This window comes from Macaca thibetana, chromosome 8 (genome assembly GCF_024542745.1).
Source record: "Macaca thibetana thibetana isolate TM-01 chromosome 8, ASM2454274v1, whole genome shotgun sequence".
NCBI lineage: Eukaryota > Metazoa > Chordata > Mammalia > Primates > Cercopithecidae > Macaca > Macaca thibetana.
This window is the reverse complement of record NC_065585.1, coordinates 103558001-103579394: the sequence shown is the minus strand read 5'-3', so window position 1 is coordinate 103579394 and position 21394 is coordinate 103558001. Positions and strand designations below refer to the sequence as shown.

Genomic DNA, 21394 nt, shown 5'->3' with positions numbered 1-21394 from the left:
GCAAGGCTGGTTCAACATATGCAAATCAATAAACATAATCCAGCATAAAAACAGAACCAAAGACAAAAACCACATGATTATCTCAATAGATGCAGAAAAGGCCTTTGACAAAATTCAACAGCCCTTCATGCTAAAAACTCTCAATAAATTTGGTATTGATGGAACGTATCACAAAATAGTAAGAGCTATTTATGACAAACCCACAGCCAATATCATACTGAATGGGCAAAAACTGGAAGCATTCCCTTTGAAACCGGGCACAAGACAGGGATGCCATCTCTCACCACTCCTATTCAACATAGTGTTGGAAGTTCTGGCTAGGGCAATCAGGCAAGAGAAAGAAATCAAGGGTATTCAGTTAGGAAAAGAAGAAGTCAAATTGTCCCTGTTTGCAGATGACATGATTGTATATTTAGAAAACCACATCATCTAGGTCCAAAATCTCCTTAAGCTGATAAGCAACTTCAGCAAAGTGTCAGCATACAAAATCAATGTGCAAAAATCACAAGCATTCTTATATACAAGTAACAAACAAACAGAGAGCCAAATCATGAATGAACTTCCATTCACAATTGCTTCAAAGAGAATAAAGTACCTAGGAATCCAACCAGCAAGGGATGTAAAGGATCTCTTCAAGGAGAACTACAAACCACTGCTCAGTGAAATAAAAGAGGACAGAAACAAATGGATGAACATACCATGTTCATGGATAGGAAGAATCAATATCGTGAAAATGGCTATAATGCCGAAGGTAATTTATAGATTCAATTCCATCCCCATCAAGCTACCAATGAGTTTCTTCACAGAACTGGAAAAAACTGCTTTAAAGTTCATATGGAACCAAAAAAGAGCCCGCATTGCCAAGACAATCCTAAGTCAAAAGAACAAAGCTGGAGGCATCATGCTACCTGACTTCAAACTATACTACAAGGCTACAGTAACCAAAACAGCATGGTACTGGTACCAAAACAGAGATATAGACCAATGGAACAGAACAGAGTCCTCAGAAATAATACCACACATCTACAGCCATCTGTTCTTTGATAAACCTGAGAAAAACAAGAAATGGGGAAAGGATTCCCTATTTAATAAATGGTGCTGGGAAAATTGGCTAGCCATAAGTAGAAAGCTGAAACTGGATCCTTTCCTTACTCCTTATACGAAAATTAATTCAAGATGGATTCGAGACTTAAATGTTAGACCTAAAATCATAAAAACCCTAGAAGAAAACCTAGGTAATACCACTCAGGACATAGGCTTGGGCAAGAACTTCATGTGTAAAACACCAAAAGCAACGGCAACAAAAGCCAAAATTGAGAAATGGGATCTAATTAAACTAAAGAGCTTCCACACAGCAAAAGAAACTACCATCAGAGTGAACAGGCAACCTACAGAAGGGAGAAAATGTTTGCAATCTACTCATCTGACAAAGGGCTAATATCCAGAACCTACAAAGAACTCAAATTTACAAGAAAAAAAAAAAAACAGCCCCATCAAAAAGTGGGCAAAGGATATGAACAGATATTTCTCAAAAGAAGACATGCATACAGCCAACAGATACATGAAAAAATTCTTGTCATCACTGGCCATCAGAGAAATGCAAATCAAACCACATAGAGATACCGTCTCACACCAGTTAGAATGGCAATCATTAAAAAGTCAGGAAACAACAGGTGCTAGAGAGGATGTGGAGAAATAGGACCACTTTTACACTGTTGGTGGGATTGTAAACTGGTTCAGCCATTGTGGAAAAGAGTATGGCGATTCCTCAAGGATCTAGAACTAGGAATACCATTTGACCCAGCCATCCCAATACTGGATATATACCCAAAGGATTATAAGTCATGCTGCTATAAAGACACATGCACATGTATGCTTATTGTGGCACTATTCACAATAGCAAAGACTTGGAATCAACCCAAATATCCATCAGTGACAGACTGGATTAAGATAATGTGGCACATATACACCATGGAATACTATGCAGCCATAAAAAGGGATGAGTTCGTGTCCTTTGTAGGGACATAGATGCAGCTGGAAACCATCATTCTCAGCAAACTATCGCAAGAACAGAAAACCAAACACCGCATGTTCTCACTCATAGGTGGGAGTTGAACAATGAGAGCACTTGGACACTGGAAGGAGAACATCACACACCAGGGCCTATTATGGGGAGGGGGCCGAGGGGAGGGATGGCACTGGGAGTTATACCTGATGTAAATGATGAGTTGATGGGTGTTGATGAGTTGATGAGTGCAGCACACCAACATGGCATGGGTGTGCATATGTGACAGACCTGCACATTGTGCACATGTACCCTAGAACTTAAAGTATAATTTAAAAAAGAGAGAGAGAGAGAAATCCTCAGTGACTTTGAGCACAGAGTTTGTAGGTATGACAACAAAAATATGACCCCAAAATGTGATAAATTGGACAACATAAAAAATTTAGGACTTTTGCTATTCAAAAGCCACTGTTAGGGGAATAAAAGGGCAAGCCACTGCTTCTTAACAAATATTTGTAAAATATACACCTGATAATGTATTTATATTCAGAATATATAGTGAATCCTTGAAATTTAATTTTAAAAACCAACTCTATAGAAAAGGGGGACAAAATAAGTATATGTAAAGATGCCCAACATCATAGGTCATTGGAGAAATGCAAATTAAAATCACAAATAGATGCTACTCATTCCTTTAAAAATTGCTTGCATTTAAAAGGGCTGACCACATTAACTTTGGCCAAGATGTGGGGGTAGGAACCATATACTGATATTTAAAACAAAATTTAAAACACTGATATTTAAAACAAAATTTATAGTTTCAGAGATTCTTAAGGAGGTAAATATAAATCACCATATAATACAGCTATTACACTATTTACCCAATAGAATAGAATGCTGATGCCCATACAAAGCCTTGGGTATAAATGTATACAGTAACAAATCTGGAAACAATACATATAAATCAAAATGTATACAGTAACAATTTTTGTAATAGATAATACCTTGAAGCAATGTAAATATAAATCAACAGATGGCTAAACAATGTGTAGTCTCTCAATACAGTGTAATACTATCAAACAAGAAAAAGAAACAAACTTGTTATGTACACCAATATGGATGAACCTCAACATTTATGCTAAATGAAACATGTTAGACTGTAAAGAATACATATTGTCTTGTTCTATTTACATATAAGTATAAAAAATGAAAGCTAATGTATAATGAAAGAATACAGACCAGGTTAGCGGCTGCCTGTGTGGGGAGTGGCAGCATGGCAGGATTAGTGGGCATGGGAAATGTGTGTGGATTATGGATATATGCATTGTTTGCATTTTTATGGTTTCATGGCAGTATACATATAACAAAACCTATCAAATTATACACCTAAAATGTGGGCATTTATTTTATGTCAGTCATCTCTCAGTAAAGCTGTTAAAACAACAAAATTGAAATAATTTATAAAAGAATTTACACTATTTTGTTGCCAACTCTTAGGCACTAGTTAAACCTATTCTAATCAAATAAAATTTTATAAACACTTTACATTAAGTGAAAAAACTAACACATCAAAACAAAAAAAATAGAATGTTTGCCTTATATTTAGAATGTTTGCCTTATATTTGTGAGGGTTAATATTTGTTTATATTTGTGAGATTATATTTGTGACATTTCATCCAACTGTACAGTGGTGTTTGCATTTCATTTTACATGAAGAATAACTAGGGAAAGAAGAAAGATACCTAAGATAAGTAAAAATGAAGACACTCATTTACTACTAATAGGAATATAGTGGTTACAACCACTTAGGGAAATCCTTGGAAATATTTACTAATGTTCAATACGATAATATGCAAGCATTGACACTTCCCATGTATGCATATGTCTGAGAGATTTTCAAACACAATATTGACCAAAAGACATGCTGTAAAATATTCACAGCAGCACTCTTCGTAATATCTCAAATTTCAAACTACCCAAATATCTGTCAGAATATCAGAAATTAATACCTGCTGTTTCTTTTATCTATCTATCTATCTATCTATCTATCTATCTATCTATCTATCTATCTATCTATCTAAGACGGAGTCTCGCTCTGTCGCCCAGGCTGGAGTGCAGTGGCGCGATCTCGGTTCACTGCAAGCTCCGCCTCCCGGGATTACACCATTCTCATGCCTCAGCCTCTCGCAGTAGCTGGGACTACAGGCGCTCGCCACCACGCCCGGCTAATTTTTGTATTTTTTTAGTAGAGACGGGGTTTCACCGTGGCCTCGATCTCCTGACCTCGTGATCCATTCGCCTCAGCCTCCCAAAGTGCTGGGATTAACACTTGCTATTTCTACGCAAAGGTATAGTATGCATCAATTAGAATAAGCATTTTACAACTATAAGCAACATCTGTGAATTTCAAAAGTCAGTAATAATGAACAAAGTCAGAAAACAATGTGTATGCACTATAATTCCATTTATATAACATTTAAAATCCGTCAAAAAATGATCCACGCTCACCCTATTCAATAAATGGTGCTGAGAAAGTTGAATAGCCACATGCAGAAGACTAAAACTATGTATTTCAACATATACAAAAATTAACCCAAGACGGATTAACAACTTAAATGTACGACTTGAAAGTATAAAAATTCTTACAGAAAACCTCCGAAATCCTTTTCTGGACATTGGCATAGGCAAATAATTTATAACTCAAAGACCTCAAAAGCAAATGCAACAAAAGTAAAAATGGACAAATGGGACTTTTAAATTAAACTAAAAAGCATCTGCAAAGAAAAACTAATTATCAACAAAGTAAGCGGACAACCTACAGAATGAGGGAAAATATTTGCAAACTATATATTAACAAAGTACTGTTATCCAGAATCTACAAGGAACTAAAAAAACTCAAAAAGAAAAATATGAACAACCCCATCAAAAAATTGGCAAAAGACATGAACAGACACTTTACAAAAGAACAGACACTTTACAAGAGGCCAAAAAACGTATGAAGAAATGATCAGCATCACTAATCATCAGAGAAATGCAAATTAAAACTACAGTGAGTTATCATGTTATCAGAATGGTTAGTATTCAAAAGTCATAAAACAACAGATGTTGGTGAGGATGTGGAGAAAAGGGAACACTTGTATACTGTTGGTGGAAATGTACATTAGTACTATCACTATGGAAAACACTATGAAGATTTCTTGAAGAACTAAAAATAGAACTATCACTCAATCCAGGAGTCCTACTACTGACTAGCTACCCAAAAGAAGAGAAATCAGTATACATCATATGTTCATTGCAGAACTAGTCACAATAACAAAGTTATGGAATCAACCTAAGTGTCCATCAATGGAGGACTGGATAAAGAACATACACACACACACTTATCATGTGATATATGTTGATATATATATATATCAATGGAGGACTGGATAAAGAACATACACACACACACATTTATCATGTGATATATGTTGATATCATATATATATATCAATGGAGGACTGGATAAAGAACACATGGTGTGCGCATATATATATATATATATATATAAAAAATATTTTCTCCCATTCTGTAAGGTTGTCTGCCTACTTTGTTGGTTATACCATGTGTGTGTGTATATATATATACCATGTGTTTTTTATCCAGTCCTCCATTGATGAATACATATTTATATTTATATCTCTTTATACATACATCATGGAATACTACTGAGCCATAAAAAAAACCAAAACCCAGCAACATGGGAAAGGCATTAACCTAAGTGAAATAACTCAGAATCAGAAAACCAAATGCTGCATGTGCTCACTTATAAGTGGGAGCTAAACAATGGGTACCATTGGACATTCACAGTGGAATAATAGACACTGGGGACTCCAAAACGTTGGAAGGTGAAAGAGATATGAAGGGTGAAAAATTACCTATTGAATACAATGTACACTATTCCGATGATGGGTACACTAAGAGCCTAGACTTCACCACTACACAACATATCCATGCAGCGAAACTGCACTTGCACATCCTACATCTATTTTTCTAAGTGTATGCAATATCAAAAGATACAAGTATAGCTAATATGTCTATATTAATAGCAAGTCAAAATGAAAGGAAAATAAGATTCATGCTGTTAGAGGCAAAATTAGTGATTTTCTTTGGGAAAGATAGTGTCTGGTAAACTAAGTTGGGGAGTTATGTTTCCAAAATTTGTTGCTGGTTACATGGTCTTGTTCAATGTAAATGTATTTTGAGTGGTACAACTTTATGGCACACATTTTTGTTACTATGTTATATACATTAATAAATTTCACTAAATAATTAAACAAATCATGACCTTTGTAACCTTTGGAGAGGAGAAAGGATTAGGAAATGTCCCACAGTGCTTTGGAATTATAACAGGATCTTTTTTGAGACCTGGAGTGTGGGAATGTGTATATTCTTTGGTTAACTCATTACTCATTTTGCTAATGTATTTACATATTGTATACTTCTCAGAATTGTGTGATATCTCAACTTTTTAAGTATAAAAAAATAACCAAAGGGAATAATATGCTTATAGAATGTCAATGAGTGGAAAGATACACACATACACACATGCACACAGAGGCACATGTAATGTATAGATATATAGATATAGATGCAGATACAAGCATAGGTATACGTATTAGAACATAGACATTCGATGGAGAGAAATGAGTCATTTATAAATGGTTTCCTCTAAGGGAAAAACTGATTTAGCAAGTGAGTGGGATGGTGGTTTCTCAAAGTATACATTTTTAAAAATTGTAACTTAATCCCTATTACTGTATTAACTTTTAAAGTATTGATGTTACAAATAAGCTGAATACAGCAAACAGCACTCTAAACATGTATACAGCAGATTAATATTAAATAAATATGTGTAAACAAATAGAAATCCATGAAAAATATAGCACTGTAGTTTGCATTTATGTTCTATTTTTTCCTAGTAGTTTGCAATGCATTAAAACCTCTTTATATATACACATATATGATTAAGGTGAAAAAAATATAAATGTATTTAAATATCCACTGAGTCTCCGCTAATTTATGATATGATTCATTTCTAGATGAATTTTATACTGAAAAAGGCTACAATGCACACTGGAACAACTGGTTTATTCTGAGTTTCTACATTGTTCTGCCGTTTTTCATAATTTTCACCATTGTGATCTTTAAGAGAAATGAAATAAGGAAATTATGCAACAGAGAGAATACAGAGTGTAAGCAGTAAATGTGATATAGGATTAATGTATTAGGCTAAATTATCCTAGTCGTTAACCAGTGTCATGCATGTTATATAACATTTATATTAATTCTTAAATATACTATTTTAAATCTAATGTAAGTGGTATCTTTATAATTTTGTTTTTCAATGGTTTGTTGTTATATTGGGGCAAGCCTAAATTCTGAATGTTCTAGAACTTTTCTTCATGAGTATACTATGCTGTACCAAATACTTACCAGGTCAGAAAAGAATATAGTTGGTACATTATTTTAAGTGCCCTTCTAGTTAGATCTAATTACACATTGGTGTTGGTTTTACTTACCATTTTAATATATTTATTCTTGTAATCTGTTTGGATTTTCTGTTCTTTATTAAGTCATGTTTGGAAGCTTGTGACTTAAAAAATATGTCCCTTTCTTCAAAATTGTGTAATTTGTTGCACAAAGTTATTCATCGTATTTTCTTGTAATCATTTTAATGTCTGTAGGGTCAGTATTGAATTATTGCACTTTATTCTTTATTCTTTATGAGTAATAAACTCATAATATTGTTTAATTCCCAAATATTATAGATTTCCCATATTTTTTGTCTTGTTAATTTTCAACTTAGTTGAGCACAAAATATACTTCATATGATTTCAATCATTGTAAATTTAAAATCATTTTAAATTTTTTGAGACTTTTTAAATGGCCTAGTATATAGTCTGTCCTGAAGACTGTTCCAAATACACTTGAAGAGAAGGTATATTTACTATTGTGAATACCCACGGCGTGGGTGGGGAGTTCTATAGAATACAGGTAGGTCAAGGTGGTTGATGGTGTCGTTCAAGTCTTCTATATCCTTGCTGATTATTTTTGTCTAGTTATTCTATCAGCTTTATACCACTTCATGGAAGTATAACTGACATACAAATATGTATACATACTTAATATATACATCTTGATGAGTTTGGAAATAAGTATTCCCCTTTAAACCATCATCACCATCAAGGCCATAAATGTATCACCTCCCAAAATTTCCTCCCAAACTCTTTATTACTATTGTTGTTTTACCAAGGTAAGAACACTTGACATAGATCTACCCTGTTAGCAAATATCAAGTATACAATACAGTATTGTTAGCTATAGGTACTGTGGTGTATAGCAGAGCTCCAGAATTTATCTTGCATAACTGAATCTTTGTACCCTTTAACCATCACCTTCCCATTCTCTGCTCCCATATCCCTTGGCAACCACTGTTCTACTCTCTACTTCTATGAATTTGATTATTTTTGAGCCCACATGTAGTTAAGATCATGCAACTTTTGTCTGACATATTTCACACAAATTTTGTCTGGCATATTTCCCTTGGCATAATGTCCTCTACATCTATTCATGTGATAACAAATAAGAGAATTTTCTTCATTTTTAAGGATGAGTAATATTCCATTACATACATTTGGCACATTTTCTTTATCTATTTACCCATGATGGAAATTTAGGTTGTTTCCATATCATAGCTATTGTGAACAATGCTACAATGAACATGGTTATGCAAATATCTCTTCAAGATCTTGATTTCAAGTCCTTTGAATTCATACCCAGAAGTGAGGTTGTGGCATCATATGGTAGTTCTATTTTTCATTTATGAAGAACCTTCATACTGTTTGCATAATGGCTATACCAATTTACATTTCCACCAACAGTGTACAAGAGTTCCTTTTTCTTCATATCTTTACCAACCTTGCTGTCTTTTCCCTTTTTTCAATAACAATCATGTTAACCTAAGATGTGAAGTAAGCCATTCTAAGTAGAATGTAATATCGCATAGTGGTCTTCATTTATGTTTTCCTGATTATTGGTGATATTAAGTACCTTCTGATACCTGTTATTCAATTCTATGTATTCTTGAAGAAATGTCTATTAAGCTGCTTTGACAATTTTTAAATCAGGTTGTTTGCTTTCTTGCTATTCAGTTGTATGAGATCTACACACACACACACACAGACACAGACAAATATATATATGTGTATATATGTGTAGGTGTATATATATATATATATATATATATATATATATAAAGTTTGTAGAGACTATGTCTCTTGTCTGTTGCCTCGGCTTGTCTAAACTCTTGAGCTCAAGTAGTCCTCCCGCCTCAGCCTCTCAAAGTGCTGGGATTACTGGCATGAGCCATGGTGCCTGGCCTCCCACACATATTTTTGATATTATGAAACCCTTTATCAGATATATAGTTTGCAAATACTTTGTCTCATTCTATAGGCTATCTTTTTATTTCATTGATTGTTTCTTTTGCTATGCAAAAGCTTTTTGGTTTAATGCAATCACTTTATTTCTGCTTCTATCGCACACACCGCTCACCCCTCACATTCTAATTAGGATGACTTCTTACAGTGGTTGTAACACCCACCTATTAGCTTATGCCAATTGCAGGCTGATTGCTAAATGGTTTTCAACATGCCTTGGAGCATAAATTGCTCCATAGTCTGATCAATTAAATCCAAGTGATTTTGCAAAAATAGTCTTTGAACCTAGCCCTTGAAGCTTATTTCTCCCCTCTAATCCCCAAAGAACCATCCTTAGTGACCTCTTTCTTTGGTTGTCTTTGTTAAACTTCTAGCTGTTGTATAATTTAGCTTGTTTCACATATATATATATATATATGTTTGTGTGTGTGTATATATATATTTGTGTATATATATATACCATCTTTTCTTAATTGTTTACCATCACAGTCTCCATTGATTTTGACAGCATGCTTAGACTCACACTTTCCTATCCTCTGTTGTAATTAAGTTATCTTACAAAAAGGTACAGACCAAAATTTTACTCTTGGACATTTATCTCCAAGAAATGAAAATTATGTTCTCTCAGAAACTTGAATTCAAATGTTCATAATACTTTAATTAATAATAATGAAAAACTAGAAATGACTTCAATGCTCTTCAGTAGGTGAATGGTTACCAAAAGCAGAGTAAATCCATACTATGACATATACTAACTAAAACAAAGCCAGTTTCAAAAGCTGACATACTGTGTGATTGGACTTATATAAAGTTGTTGAAATAGAAAAAAAATCAGTATGGGAAAAAGATTAATGATTGTCAGGGACTAGGAATTGTGGGAGAGTTTGATGTGTATGTCTATAAAGGGGGAAGGCATCAAAAAGTCTTGTGTTTATAATATAGTTCTGTATCTTAATGTGATTATAGTTATATGCTACTACACATGTGATCATTTGCACACAACTACACACATGCCAGCATAAGATCGTGTATACCTGGTGAAATATGACAAATCTCTGTGAATTGCATTAATATTAATTTTCTGATTTTCATATTATATTATAGTTAGGCAAAATGTTAGCATAAAGGAGGTTCGGTAAAGGGTACACAGGACCTTCTTGTGTATTTCTTTGAAATGTCCCATGAATATGAAACTATTTCAAAACAGAAAATCAAAAAGTTATTTCATGAACATAAATGTAAAGATAAAGTTATGGAGCTTTTTGAAGAAAACAAAACTTTTGGAGACCCAGAACTATACCAAGAGTTATTTTACATGAGAACAAATCATGATCCATAAGGAAAATTTGAACTTCATAAAAATATAGGAAGCAATTTTTATAAGGTACCTTCAGCAGAAACGAGGAAATAGTATGACATTAAAAAGTGGACTGGTTAACATTAGGTGACTTCAGGTTATATTTCCCTGCAAATGTTAGAGCAGAGGGCACTTTCTTATCACATAAGCTGACATTGACCTGTGTAAGGATTAGGCTTTAATTCCTCTCCTGATTTTCTTGGAAAGTCAGATAAACAACTTAGTTTCAGTTTGGTTACATGGCACCTTAGGATGAATGGCTCCATTTTAGTTTGTTCTGTTGGAGACTAGTGCAAGAAGTCAGCTCAACAATAACCTCCCATAAATTTTATTTAACAACCACTTTCCCAAACAGCCATCTTGCAAAATCTTTCTAAGATGAAAGATTAATACTCACACTTAAAACTTTTGAATAATTTAATATTACTCTCATAAAAAGTTTATTTACTCACCCAATTAGCTTAAATCTCAAATGAGACATTCTTTCTGTAGTTACTTTTGATAGAGAAAGATAGATTATTTTAACTGCATTCTCAGGGAAAGTTGTATACATCTTAAAAATGAATTTGTAAAGTATTTCTAGTTATGACATTTCTTCAATATGTCTAGTTTCCTATTAGCCTCTGACCTACTTGAACATAAGGATGGCGTCTCTATATTTTGGAAAGAGCTACTACAAAGGTCCCTGAAATGTCTTCAAGGCCTTTCCCCCATTGTCTTGGATATTAGCACTTGGCTCCTTTTTAGTTAACAGAGATTTTAATAAAATCATGAGTAACTGTATTATTTATCATGCCTTCAGTGAGGTATAGTAGACTTCAAAAATGTGTTCAGGTCATAGAGAGTCAGAAAGTCATTATTCTTTAATAGCAACACAGTAAATCTTGATACATTATCAATTATGTGGATTAACAAAATATATAAAAAATAAAGTCTTTAAGGTGTATGGGACTATTTAAATAAATATGACATACAGCATATATCACAACCAAAAGCACATGGTTAAAAAATAAATACTTCAGTGAAATAAAAATTTTGGCTATTTGGAGGTTAATTTTTTATGTCATTATTGTTTGTAAGTCAAACAAATATTATATGTTTAGAAGGAAGTGTGGAAAAATGAATTGTAAAAAAGCCAACCTTATTTTGTTTCCTTCTACAAACTGGAGAAGATAATCAATATTTGATTTTGTTTTTAAATACTGCATGAAAGGTATATAAGCAAGAGTATTCCACAGAAGGACAACTTAAGAATGTCTGGCCAAAGAAAAAAAATTGCAAAATTGAAATTAGGTAATTCCATTTTTATACTTTTGAGAACTACCATATTGTGTTCCACAGTAGTTTTACAATTCTTCATTCCCACCAGCCGTCCAAAAGGGTTCCAGTTTGCCCATATTCTTGCTAAGATTGTTATTTTCTGCTTTTTTAAAAAAAAACATAGTAGCCATCCTAATGGGTGTGAGGAGATATCTCATTGTGGTTTTGATTTGCATTTCCCTAATGATTAGTGATATTGAGCATATTTTCTTGTGTTTGTGGGCCACAGAGGATGGGAAGTTGTTGAATACGCATCATTCAATGAGGAGTTATTCTTTACTGAGCACAGAAGTTCATTTTTGCAAGATGAAAATGTTCCTGGAGACAGATGGTGATAGTTTCACAGCAATATGAATGTACTTAGTACCACTGAACTGTACACTTAAAAATGGTTAGAACGTGTATTTTACTACATAAAGCATTTTTATAAACTGAGTAAAGAAATTGTGAAAAAATTAAAGTCAGCAACCTGAATATTAACTGTAAAATGAAAATTATTTCCATGTTAATTCTATTGTTTTCATGTGTGAACGTCATATTAATGGGGAAAAAATAAAGACTAACCTTTTATTTTGTCTCCCTAAGCCGTAGGTTTTTCTAAGAAACAAAGTATATAAAACTGAATAAATGGATTTTGATTGTTTTTACATAGTCATTTCATAGTTTGCCTGGTAAATTATAAATCAATGCTAATGTATGAAAACATATACATTTATTTTATGTTTAGCTTTTTAGTTGGACTCCTCATAATATAGATAAGTTACCTATAATATAGATAAGAACCAAATTTATTTATAATATAGATAATATAACATCTATAATATAGATAACCAAACTTATCTATAATAATCTTTGATTTTTAGCAATTATAAAGTAGAAATTCAGTAGTAAATATGGTTTAAAATAGGCATTGGCTACTGCTAAACCTATTGTGAATTTCTATTTTTTCTGTTTTTCTTCACTCTAGTAATTCATCCGCTGTATCAGAAAGCTATGATGTGGAACATTAATATTGCACAGAACTTCCGTAGCAAATAAACTAAAGGAACAAATGTGCTTTATAACCTTATGTTATCCCCGAATGCATTGTAAATGCTAAACTTTTGGAAAATAAAGCCTGCGTGCCTTCCCATGTGCCTCCTCCAATGCATCCGGTTGTGGGTGGGGAGCCCCCTGACTCCAAGTTGCACGAGTCTCTGGGATCCACAGAGCTGGGTCTGGGCCGTGCCCTCTAGACTCCACCGTTCTTGGGCTCCGCTCGGCCTCCCCAGCCCTGGCCAGAAGCAGCCCCCTTCCATGCTCAGCAGCCATTACTGTGGCGAGGCCGCTGGCCACGCACTGCTCTCTTGCTGGTCCTCTCAGGGCTGGGCCGGCTGACCTCCGCGGGTCATTGCAAGTGAAGAATTTTGCTGCGTACGATGACTGCATTTCAGTGTCCAGAGAGGAGGCATGTGTCACCCTCCCTGTTCCAGTAGCTCAGGCCAAGCTGGACAGAAGAAACAGCCCGTTGCTCCAGAGCCCCAGAGCCTCAAGGACAGGCGGGCATCATCCTCCTTGGTCTTGAACCTTAGGCCAGGTTGGGGAGGGACACGGTCAGAGCCTGCCCAGTTTCAGGGCCACTGTGCCACTGGAATCTGGTTGAACCTACTAATTGGAGGGCTCAGCCCAGAACTCAGACAGCTGTTCCTCACTTAACCTGACTCTGCTCAAGAAGGTGCATTTCCTGGAGAGCTGGGAGAAGCGGGGAGGCTGGACGGGGTCTGACACCTACAGCCCATACTTCCTTTGCCATTCTGGGTTGAGGTCACCGAGACCCGGAACGTAGGGGATGACTCTGGGTAATACTCCTTCTGTTCTAGGAGAGCTTCTTCTTGGAATTGGGCAAAGTCTGGTTTTGTGGGGTGTGTGTATGTGTGTGTTTGTGTGTGTGTATTGGGGCTTGGAAGTATGGTGATGTAAGATGAGCAGACGAATGAAGAAAGGATGCTGTGATATGCTGGGAATGCCCACATGTGTTTCCTTACTGCGGATTCTGAAACACCATTTCTGCAAATTGTATGGCCACAGAATATTAAGAAAGACACCAATAATGGCGATGTATCTATACACATTCATCTGTGAAATTATATTTGTGCTCATATTTACTTTGTGCTTACATTTTGTCTGAGTGAAAATAAATGGTTTGCTTAACTTTTTCTTTCATTATTCTTCAAGTAATATATGCATACTAGGGAAATAATTCTTAAATATTTAAAAATACAGTCTCAAATAGAAAAAACAAAAGAAAGCATACCAAATTCCTAGCACATAAAAAGGCTAAACAGTCAACTTGAACTTGATTTTAACTAGCTTTATTGAAACATAACTAACATATCATACAATTCACTCATTGAAAGTATGCAATGCAAAGGTTTTAGTAAGATCACAGAACTGTGCAACCATCACCATAATCAATTTTTGAACATTTCATCACCCAGAAAAGAAGCTCCAGAAACATTAGTAATCACTCCCCATTGTTTTCTTCTACTTTCCACCTAACTTCTCCTTTACCTCACCAGCCCCAGGCAATCACTTATCTACCTGCTAGCTCTATATATTTGTTTATTCTGAACCTCAAAAGACAAGAAAAGCAAGAATAGAAAATAAGGGATTACTTTAAACTAAAAAGCTTTGATATAGCAAAAGAAACAATAGAGTGAAGAGACAACCTATATAACAGGAAATGTTTGCAAATTATACATCAAGTAAGGGGTTAATATCCAAAATTTATAGGTGACTAAACTCAATAACAAGAAAACAAATAATATTATTTTGAAATGGGCAAAGGACCTGAATCAACATTTCTCAAAAGAAGACATCCAAATGGCCAAGAATTATATGAAAAAATGGTCAACATCACTATCATCAGGGAAATGCCAATGAAAATCACATGCACGTGATGTCACTGCACACCTGTAGAATGGATCCTTTATTGACAAAAAAGTGCACAGTTATGCTGAGAGATTTTCTCATACAAATTCTTAGAAAGTTTAGCAAATGATACTTGAGCTCTGAAAAATTAATACCATATGTATGATAATGGTTAGAAAGCTGAAAAGTGTTAAAGGAAGTGACACATGCAAGTCTCTAGTTGTGTTTCAAAACAATTCTAACTGCTCTGCATCTTTAATTTTCTTAACAGTAAAGTAGGTAAAGTTATGCCAACTTGTGAGTATGTTGTTAGACTTTATGAGATATTTTATAAGGCATTTAGCCATGGTACATAAAACTTGTTTTTTACATTTTTTGTTATTATGAGTAAGGTGCAGGTAAGTTATGTTGTTGAAATACAGATTTGTGCTTTAAGCAACTGTGTATATAGTGATACCATTACCTGATATCCAGAATGTAGAAGGCAAAATATATGTCTTTATTCTCAAACAATAGGATAAAAGAGGAATGCAGAATATTTCATTGGCTCGTTTCCTATAGAGTTTGTATCAAATACAATTATAAGACACATCATGAAGTTCTACATATGAAAACCAATCCATGTAATAGAATGAAAGAAAAGAACCACATGGTCATCCTAAGTGAGGCAGAATAAGCATTTGACAAAATTCAGTATACTTAATGATAAAAAGCCTCAAGAAGTTAGGAATAGAGAGAAACTATCACAAAACAGTTAAAGGTGTATTTAATAAATCCACAGTGAATGTCATATGTAATGGTGAGAATGAAAACATTTACTCTAAGATCAGGAACAAGGTAATGATGTCCATTTCCACTGCTTTTATTCAACATAGTACTGGAAGATCTACTTAGAGCAATTAAGCAAGAAAAAAAGCATTCAAACTAGAAAGAAAAAGTAAAATCTCTGTTCCCAGTGGTAGAGTCTTATCTATAGAGAACACTACACACAAATGACCCCCCCCCGACACACACACACACCGTGTTATAACTAATAAATTCAGCACAGTAGCAGGATACCAAATCAACACCCCAAAATAAGTTGCTTTTGCCCAGGCATATAGTTCACATTTGTGATCCCAGCTACTTGAGAGGCTGAGGCAGGAGGATTGCTTGAGGGAAGAAGTTCAAGACCAACCTGGGCAAAATAGCAAGAAGTCATCTCTAAAATAAATTTTTTAAAAAAATTACCTGGCCCTGATGGCACACTTGTAGGCGAAAGGATCGCTTAACCCCAGGAGTTCAGGCTGCAGTGAGTTGTGATCATACCACTGCACTCCAGCCTAGGTGACAAAGCGAGACCTCATCTTGGAAAACAAAAAGAAAAAACTGTTGCACTTATTTATACTAACAATAAACAGTCTAAAAGGGAAATTAAAAAATTAAACAATAGCATTAAATGGGATGAAATAATTACAAGTAAATTTAACCAAAGAGCTGCTGAAAGACATGTACAATGAAATCTACAAAATATTGTTTAAAGAAAGTAAAGACATAAGTAAATGGAAAGTTATCCCATGTTCATGGATTAGAAGACTTTATATTTAAGATGCCAATATTATGTAAATTGATCAGATTCAATGAAATCCCAATCAGAATCCTAATGGCTTTCATGCAGGAATAGAAAATTTATATAGAATCACAAAGGATTCTGACTAGCCAAAATAGTTCTGAAAAAGAACAAAGTTGGAAGGCTCACACTTTCTGATTTTAAAATTACCTAAAAATCTACAGAAATTAATAAAGTTGGATGTAAAGACAGATATATAGACCAAAGTAACAGACTAGAAAGAGCAGAAACAAACCCTCACGAGTATAATTAAATGGACTTCAATAATGTACCCAAGACAAATAGGGAAAGGACAGTCTTTTAAACAAATCATGTTGGGAAAACTAGATTCCACAAGCAAAAGGACAAAGTTGGACCCTTTCCTAAGGCCACACACAAAAATTAACTCAAACTATATCAAAGACTTACATGTAAGAGTTAAAACTATAGAAGCCTTAGAAAAAATGTATAGGCCAAAAGCTTTATGATGTTTAATTTGGCAATGATTTATTGACATGACATCAAAGATACAAATAACAAAAGAAAAAAATAGACAAATCAGACCTTATAAAAATTAAAAACTTTTAAGCAAAAAAAAAAAAAAGAGTAAAAAGGCAACCAACAGAATAAAAGAAAATATTTATAAATCACAACTTAAAATGGATTAACATCCAGAATAGATATACAACTTCTAAAATTCAGCCACTTCTAAAACTCAATGCCATAATAACAGTTCAAAAGGACTTGAATAGACATTTATCCAAAGAAGACAAATGGCCAACTAAGCACATGAAAAGATGTTTAACTCCAGAAACATTAAACAAAAAAGTAGAGAGTCATGAAAATAGCAAAAGACAAATAACTTTGTCACATACAAATGATGCTGAATAAGAATAATAGCTGATTTATCATTAGAAACCATGGAGGCCACAAGACAGTAGGATGAAATATTCAAAGTTCTGAAGGAAAGAAATGATCAATCAATAATTTTATATTGAGCAAAACCATCCTTCAAAAATGAAAAAGAAATTAAGACATTCTCAGACAAAAACTGAAAGAATTTGGCACTAGCAGACCTACCCTATAAAAGAAGTGAATCCATATGAACAAAAATTAGGCACCATTAAGTGTAACTATGACAGTAAATATAAAAGACAACGTAAGTTTATTTTGGTTGTGTCTTTCCTATCCTATGTTGTTCAAAAGACAGCTGCATAAAGCAATAATTATGAATCTAAATTGACTGGTACACAATAGTAAGTAGGTAATTTGTGACAATAACACAAAGTATACTGGAGCAGAGGACAGACCGTAAGCTAAGCCTGTATACTATTGAAATTAAATTGGCATTACTCCAAAATAGATTGTTATAAATTAAGATATTAATGTAAACCGCGGGCCAGTCACTAGGGAGACAATTCAAAAATATATGTTAAAGAAAATAACATTAAAATAGTAACTCGAAAATATCCATTTAACTCAAAGAAAGCAGTAATGGAGGAAAAAAAGGAAGAGAAAAGGCATAAGACATAGAGAAAACCGAGGGTCCATTTCAAGATGACTGAATAGGAACAACTCCAGTCTGCAGCTCCCAGTGTGATAGATGCAGACGACAGGTGATTTCTGCATTTCCAACTGAAGTACCTGGTTCATCTCACTGGGACTGGTTGGACAGTGGGTGCAGCCCACAGAAGGTGAGCTGAAGCAGGGCGGGGCATTGCCTCACCCAGGAAGCACAAAAATTCAGGGGATTTTTCCTTTCCTAGCCAAGGGAAGCCATGACAGACTGTACCTAGAAAAATGAGACACTCTCGCCAAAATACTGTGCTTTCCCATGGTCTTAGCAACTGGCAGACCAGGAGATTCTCTCCCGTGCCTGGTTTGGCAGGTCCCATGCCTATGGAGCCTTGCTCACTCTAGCACAGCAGTCTGAGATCAACCTACGAGGCTGCAGCCTACACCTACAAAGAAACATAGACTTCTAGACAATAATAGTGGAAAACTTCAAGACTCCACAAACAGCATTAGGTAGACCATCAAAGCAGAAAATTTAATAGATATTCAGGACCTGAACTCAACATTGGACCAAATGTATCTATTAGACATCTACAGAACTGTCCACCAGAAAACAACAGAATATACATTCTTCTCATTGCCACATGGCACATACTCTAAAATCAACCACATAATTGGACATAAAGCAATCCTTAGAAAATGCAAAAAAAAAAAAAAAAAAAAGTTATACAAAACACACTCTCAGACCACAGTGCAATAAAAATGTAAGTCAAGATTGAGAAAATCACTCAAAACCATGCAATTACATGAAAATTAAACATGCTCATGAGTGACATTTGGGTAACAATGAAATTAAGGCAGAAATCAAGAAGTTTTTTGAAAAGAATGAGAACAAAGATACAGTGATACCGTTTGGCTGCGCCCCACCCAAATCTTGATTGTAACTCCCAAAATTCCCATGCATCATGAGAGGGACCTGGTGAGAGGTAATTGAATCATGGGGCTGGGTCTTTCTTGTGCTGTTCTCATGATAGTGAATAAGTCTCACAAGATCTGATGGTGTTATAAAGAGCAGTTCAGTTCCCCTCCAAATGCTCTCTCTTGCCTGCTGCCATGTAAGATATGACTTTGCTCCTCTTCTGCCTTCTGCCATGATTTTGAGCCTTCCCCAGCCACGTGGAACTGGGAGTTCATTAAACCTCTTTTTCTTTATAAATTACCCAGTCTTGGGTATGTCTTTATAAGCAGCATGAGAACAGACTAATACAGTAAATTGGTACCAGTAGAAAGGGGCGCTGCTGTAAAGATACCCAAAAATGTGGAAGCATCTTTGGAACTGGGTAACAGGCAGAGATTGGAACAGTTTGGAGGGCTCAGAAGAAAAGAGAAAAATGTGGAAAGGTTTGGAACTTTCTAGCGACTTGTTGATGACTTTGATGAAAATGCTGATGGTGATATGAACAATGAAGTTCAGGTTGATGTGGTCCCAGATGCAGATGAGGAACTTTTTGGGAACTGGAGAAAAGTTGACTCTGTGCTTTAGCAAAGAGACTGGTGGCTTTTTGCCCCTGCCCTAGAGATATGTGAAATTTTGAACTTGAGAGAGATGATTTGGAGTATCTGGTGGAAGGAATTTCTAAGCAGCAAAGGACTCAAGAGAAAGAAGAGCAGAAAAGTTTGAAAAATTTGCAGCTTAATGATGTAATAGAAAAGAAAAATCCATTTTCTGGGGAAAAAAACCAAGTCTGCTGCAGAAATTTGCACAAGTAATGAGAAGTTGAATGTTAATCATCAAGACAATGGGGAAAACGTCTCCAGAGTATGTCAGAGAACTTCTTGGCAGAGTTATTCCCAGAGGGTTGTTGTAGTGTAGGTCAGAAAAGTAAATCTCATGTAAGGTGTCTTTGTTTTGTGTTGCTATAAAGGAAGATGTGAGACTTGGAACGTTTTTTATTATAAAAAGATTTATTCTGCTCACAATTCTGTTGGATGCAAGATTGAGCTCTGGTGAAATCCTCAGGCTGCTTCTACTCATGGTGGAAGGTAAATGGGAGCAGGCATGGGCAGAGATCACATGGTGAGATATCCCGGCCCTCGGGATAGTCAGTGTAGGCCCTGGAGGAGGGGGTGGGAATTTGGGGAACAAGAGACACGAGAAATGGAGACAAGACAGTGCTCTGATCAAGTCTCCTTTAATGGCGGTAATGCACTGCCTTATATACACTTGGAGGGGAAGGGGTTGGGCTAAGGCGGAAATGACCTCATTGCGGAAGGCGTGGCCAGATAGGCTTCGGTTTCTCCGGTTGGAGGTCATGTTGCGCTTGCGCTATTAAGTAACAATTTTCCCGGCGCGGGAAAAGTGAGTGAAGAAGAAGCAGGAAGAGCGCCATCTTTAACGAGGTATTAGTACAGGGGAAAAAAGGCAAAGATAGGGAGAAGGTGTGGGGTGGAAATGAATATAGCTCAGGCATTTAATCCTTAATTATTATTCGCTATGGCCGGGGCATGCAGCTCCGGACAGTGAGAGAGGAAGCAAGACGTAGCGGGAGGTGCCAGGCTCTTATTAACAACCAGCTCTTACAGGAACTAATAAAGAGAGAACTTACCCATTACCATGAGGATGGCACCCAGTAATTCATGAGGGATCTGCCCCCATGACCCAAACACCTCCCATTAGGACCCACTTCTAATACTGGAAATCAAAATTCAACATGATATTTGGAGTGAACAAACAGCAAACTATAGTATTAGGTCTTAATGTCAATCAATATAACTTACACTTTAAAAGACTATTTTTTGCAAATAGATTATAGATAGGCAAGGGGAAAAGTAAATGAAACAAGTATGGGGGCTGTAACAATAGTCAAGGAGAGTAACAATGGTGGTTCAACTAGGAATGGTCAGTGTAGTCAAAGTTTGAATATTTTTTGAAGTAAACCAATGGAGATAATTGACAAATTGAATGGCTACTGTAACAGCATTACTTTACAATCCAACGATTTCACTTCTAGGTAAATATCCAAGAGAAATAGAAACATATATCCACAAAAACCTACATTAGAGTTCATAGCAGCATTATTCATAATAGTGAAAAAGTGGAAAGAGTCCAAATGTCTGTCAACTGATATATAACAAATAAAAATATAATAATAAATGAATGAAATGTACTTTATTTACAAAAGTGGTGTAACAATGAAATGTTACATTTTTGGCCGGGT

The 21394-nt window shown here is 35.2% G+C and overlaps 1 protein-coding gene across 1 annotated transcript in view; it reads left to right on the top strand.

Annotated features, from left to right (window-relative positions):
* LOC126961199 (disintegrin and metalloproteinase domain-containing protein 18) overlaps positions 1–13293 on the top strand; it is a 119698-nt gene extending 106405 nt beyond the window's left edge. The window contains exons 16-17 of the mRNA XM_050801321.1: positions 7087–7239; positions 13131–13293. Coding sequence (XP_050657278.1) covers positions 7087–7239; positions 13131–13201 — 224 coding nt within the window. The 3' untranslated portion in view covers positions 13202–13293. The remainder of the gene's footprint in view (positions 1–7086; positions 7240–13130) is intronic.
* Positions 13294–21394: the final 8101 nt, after the last annotated feature.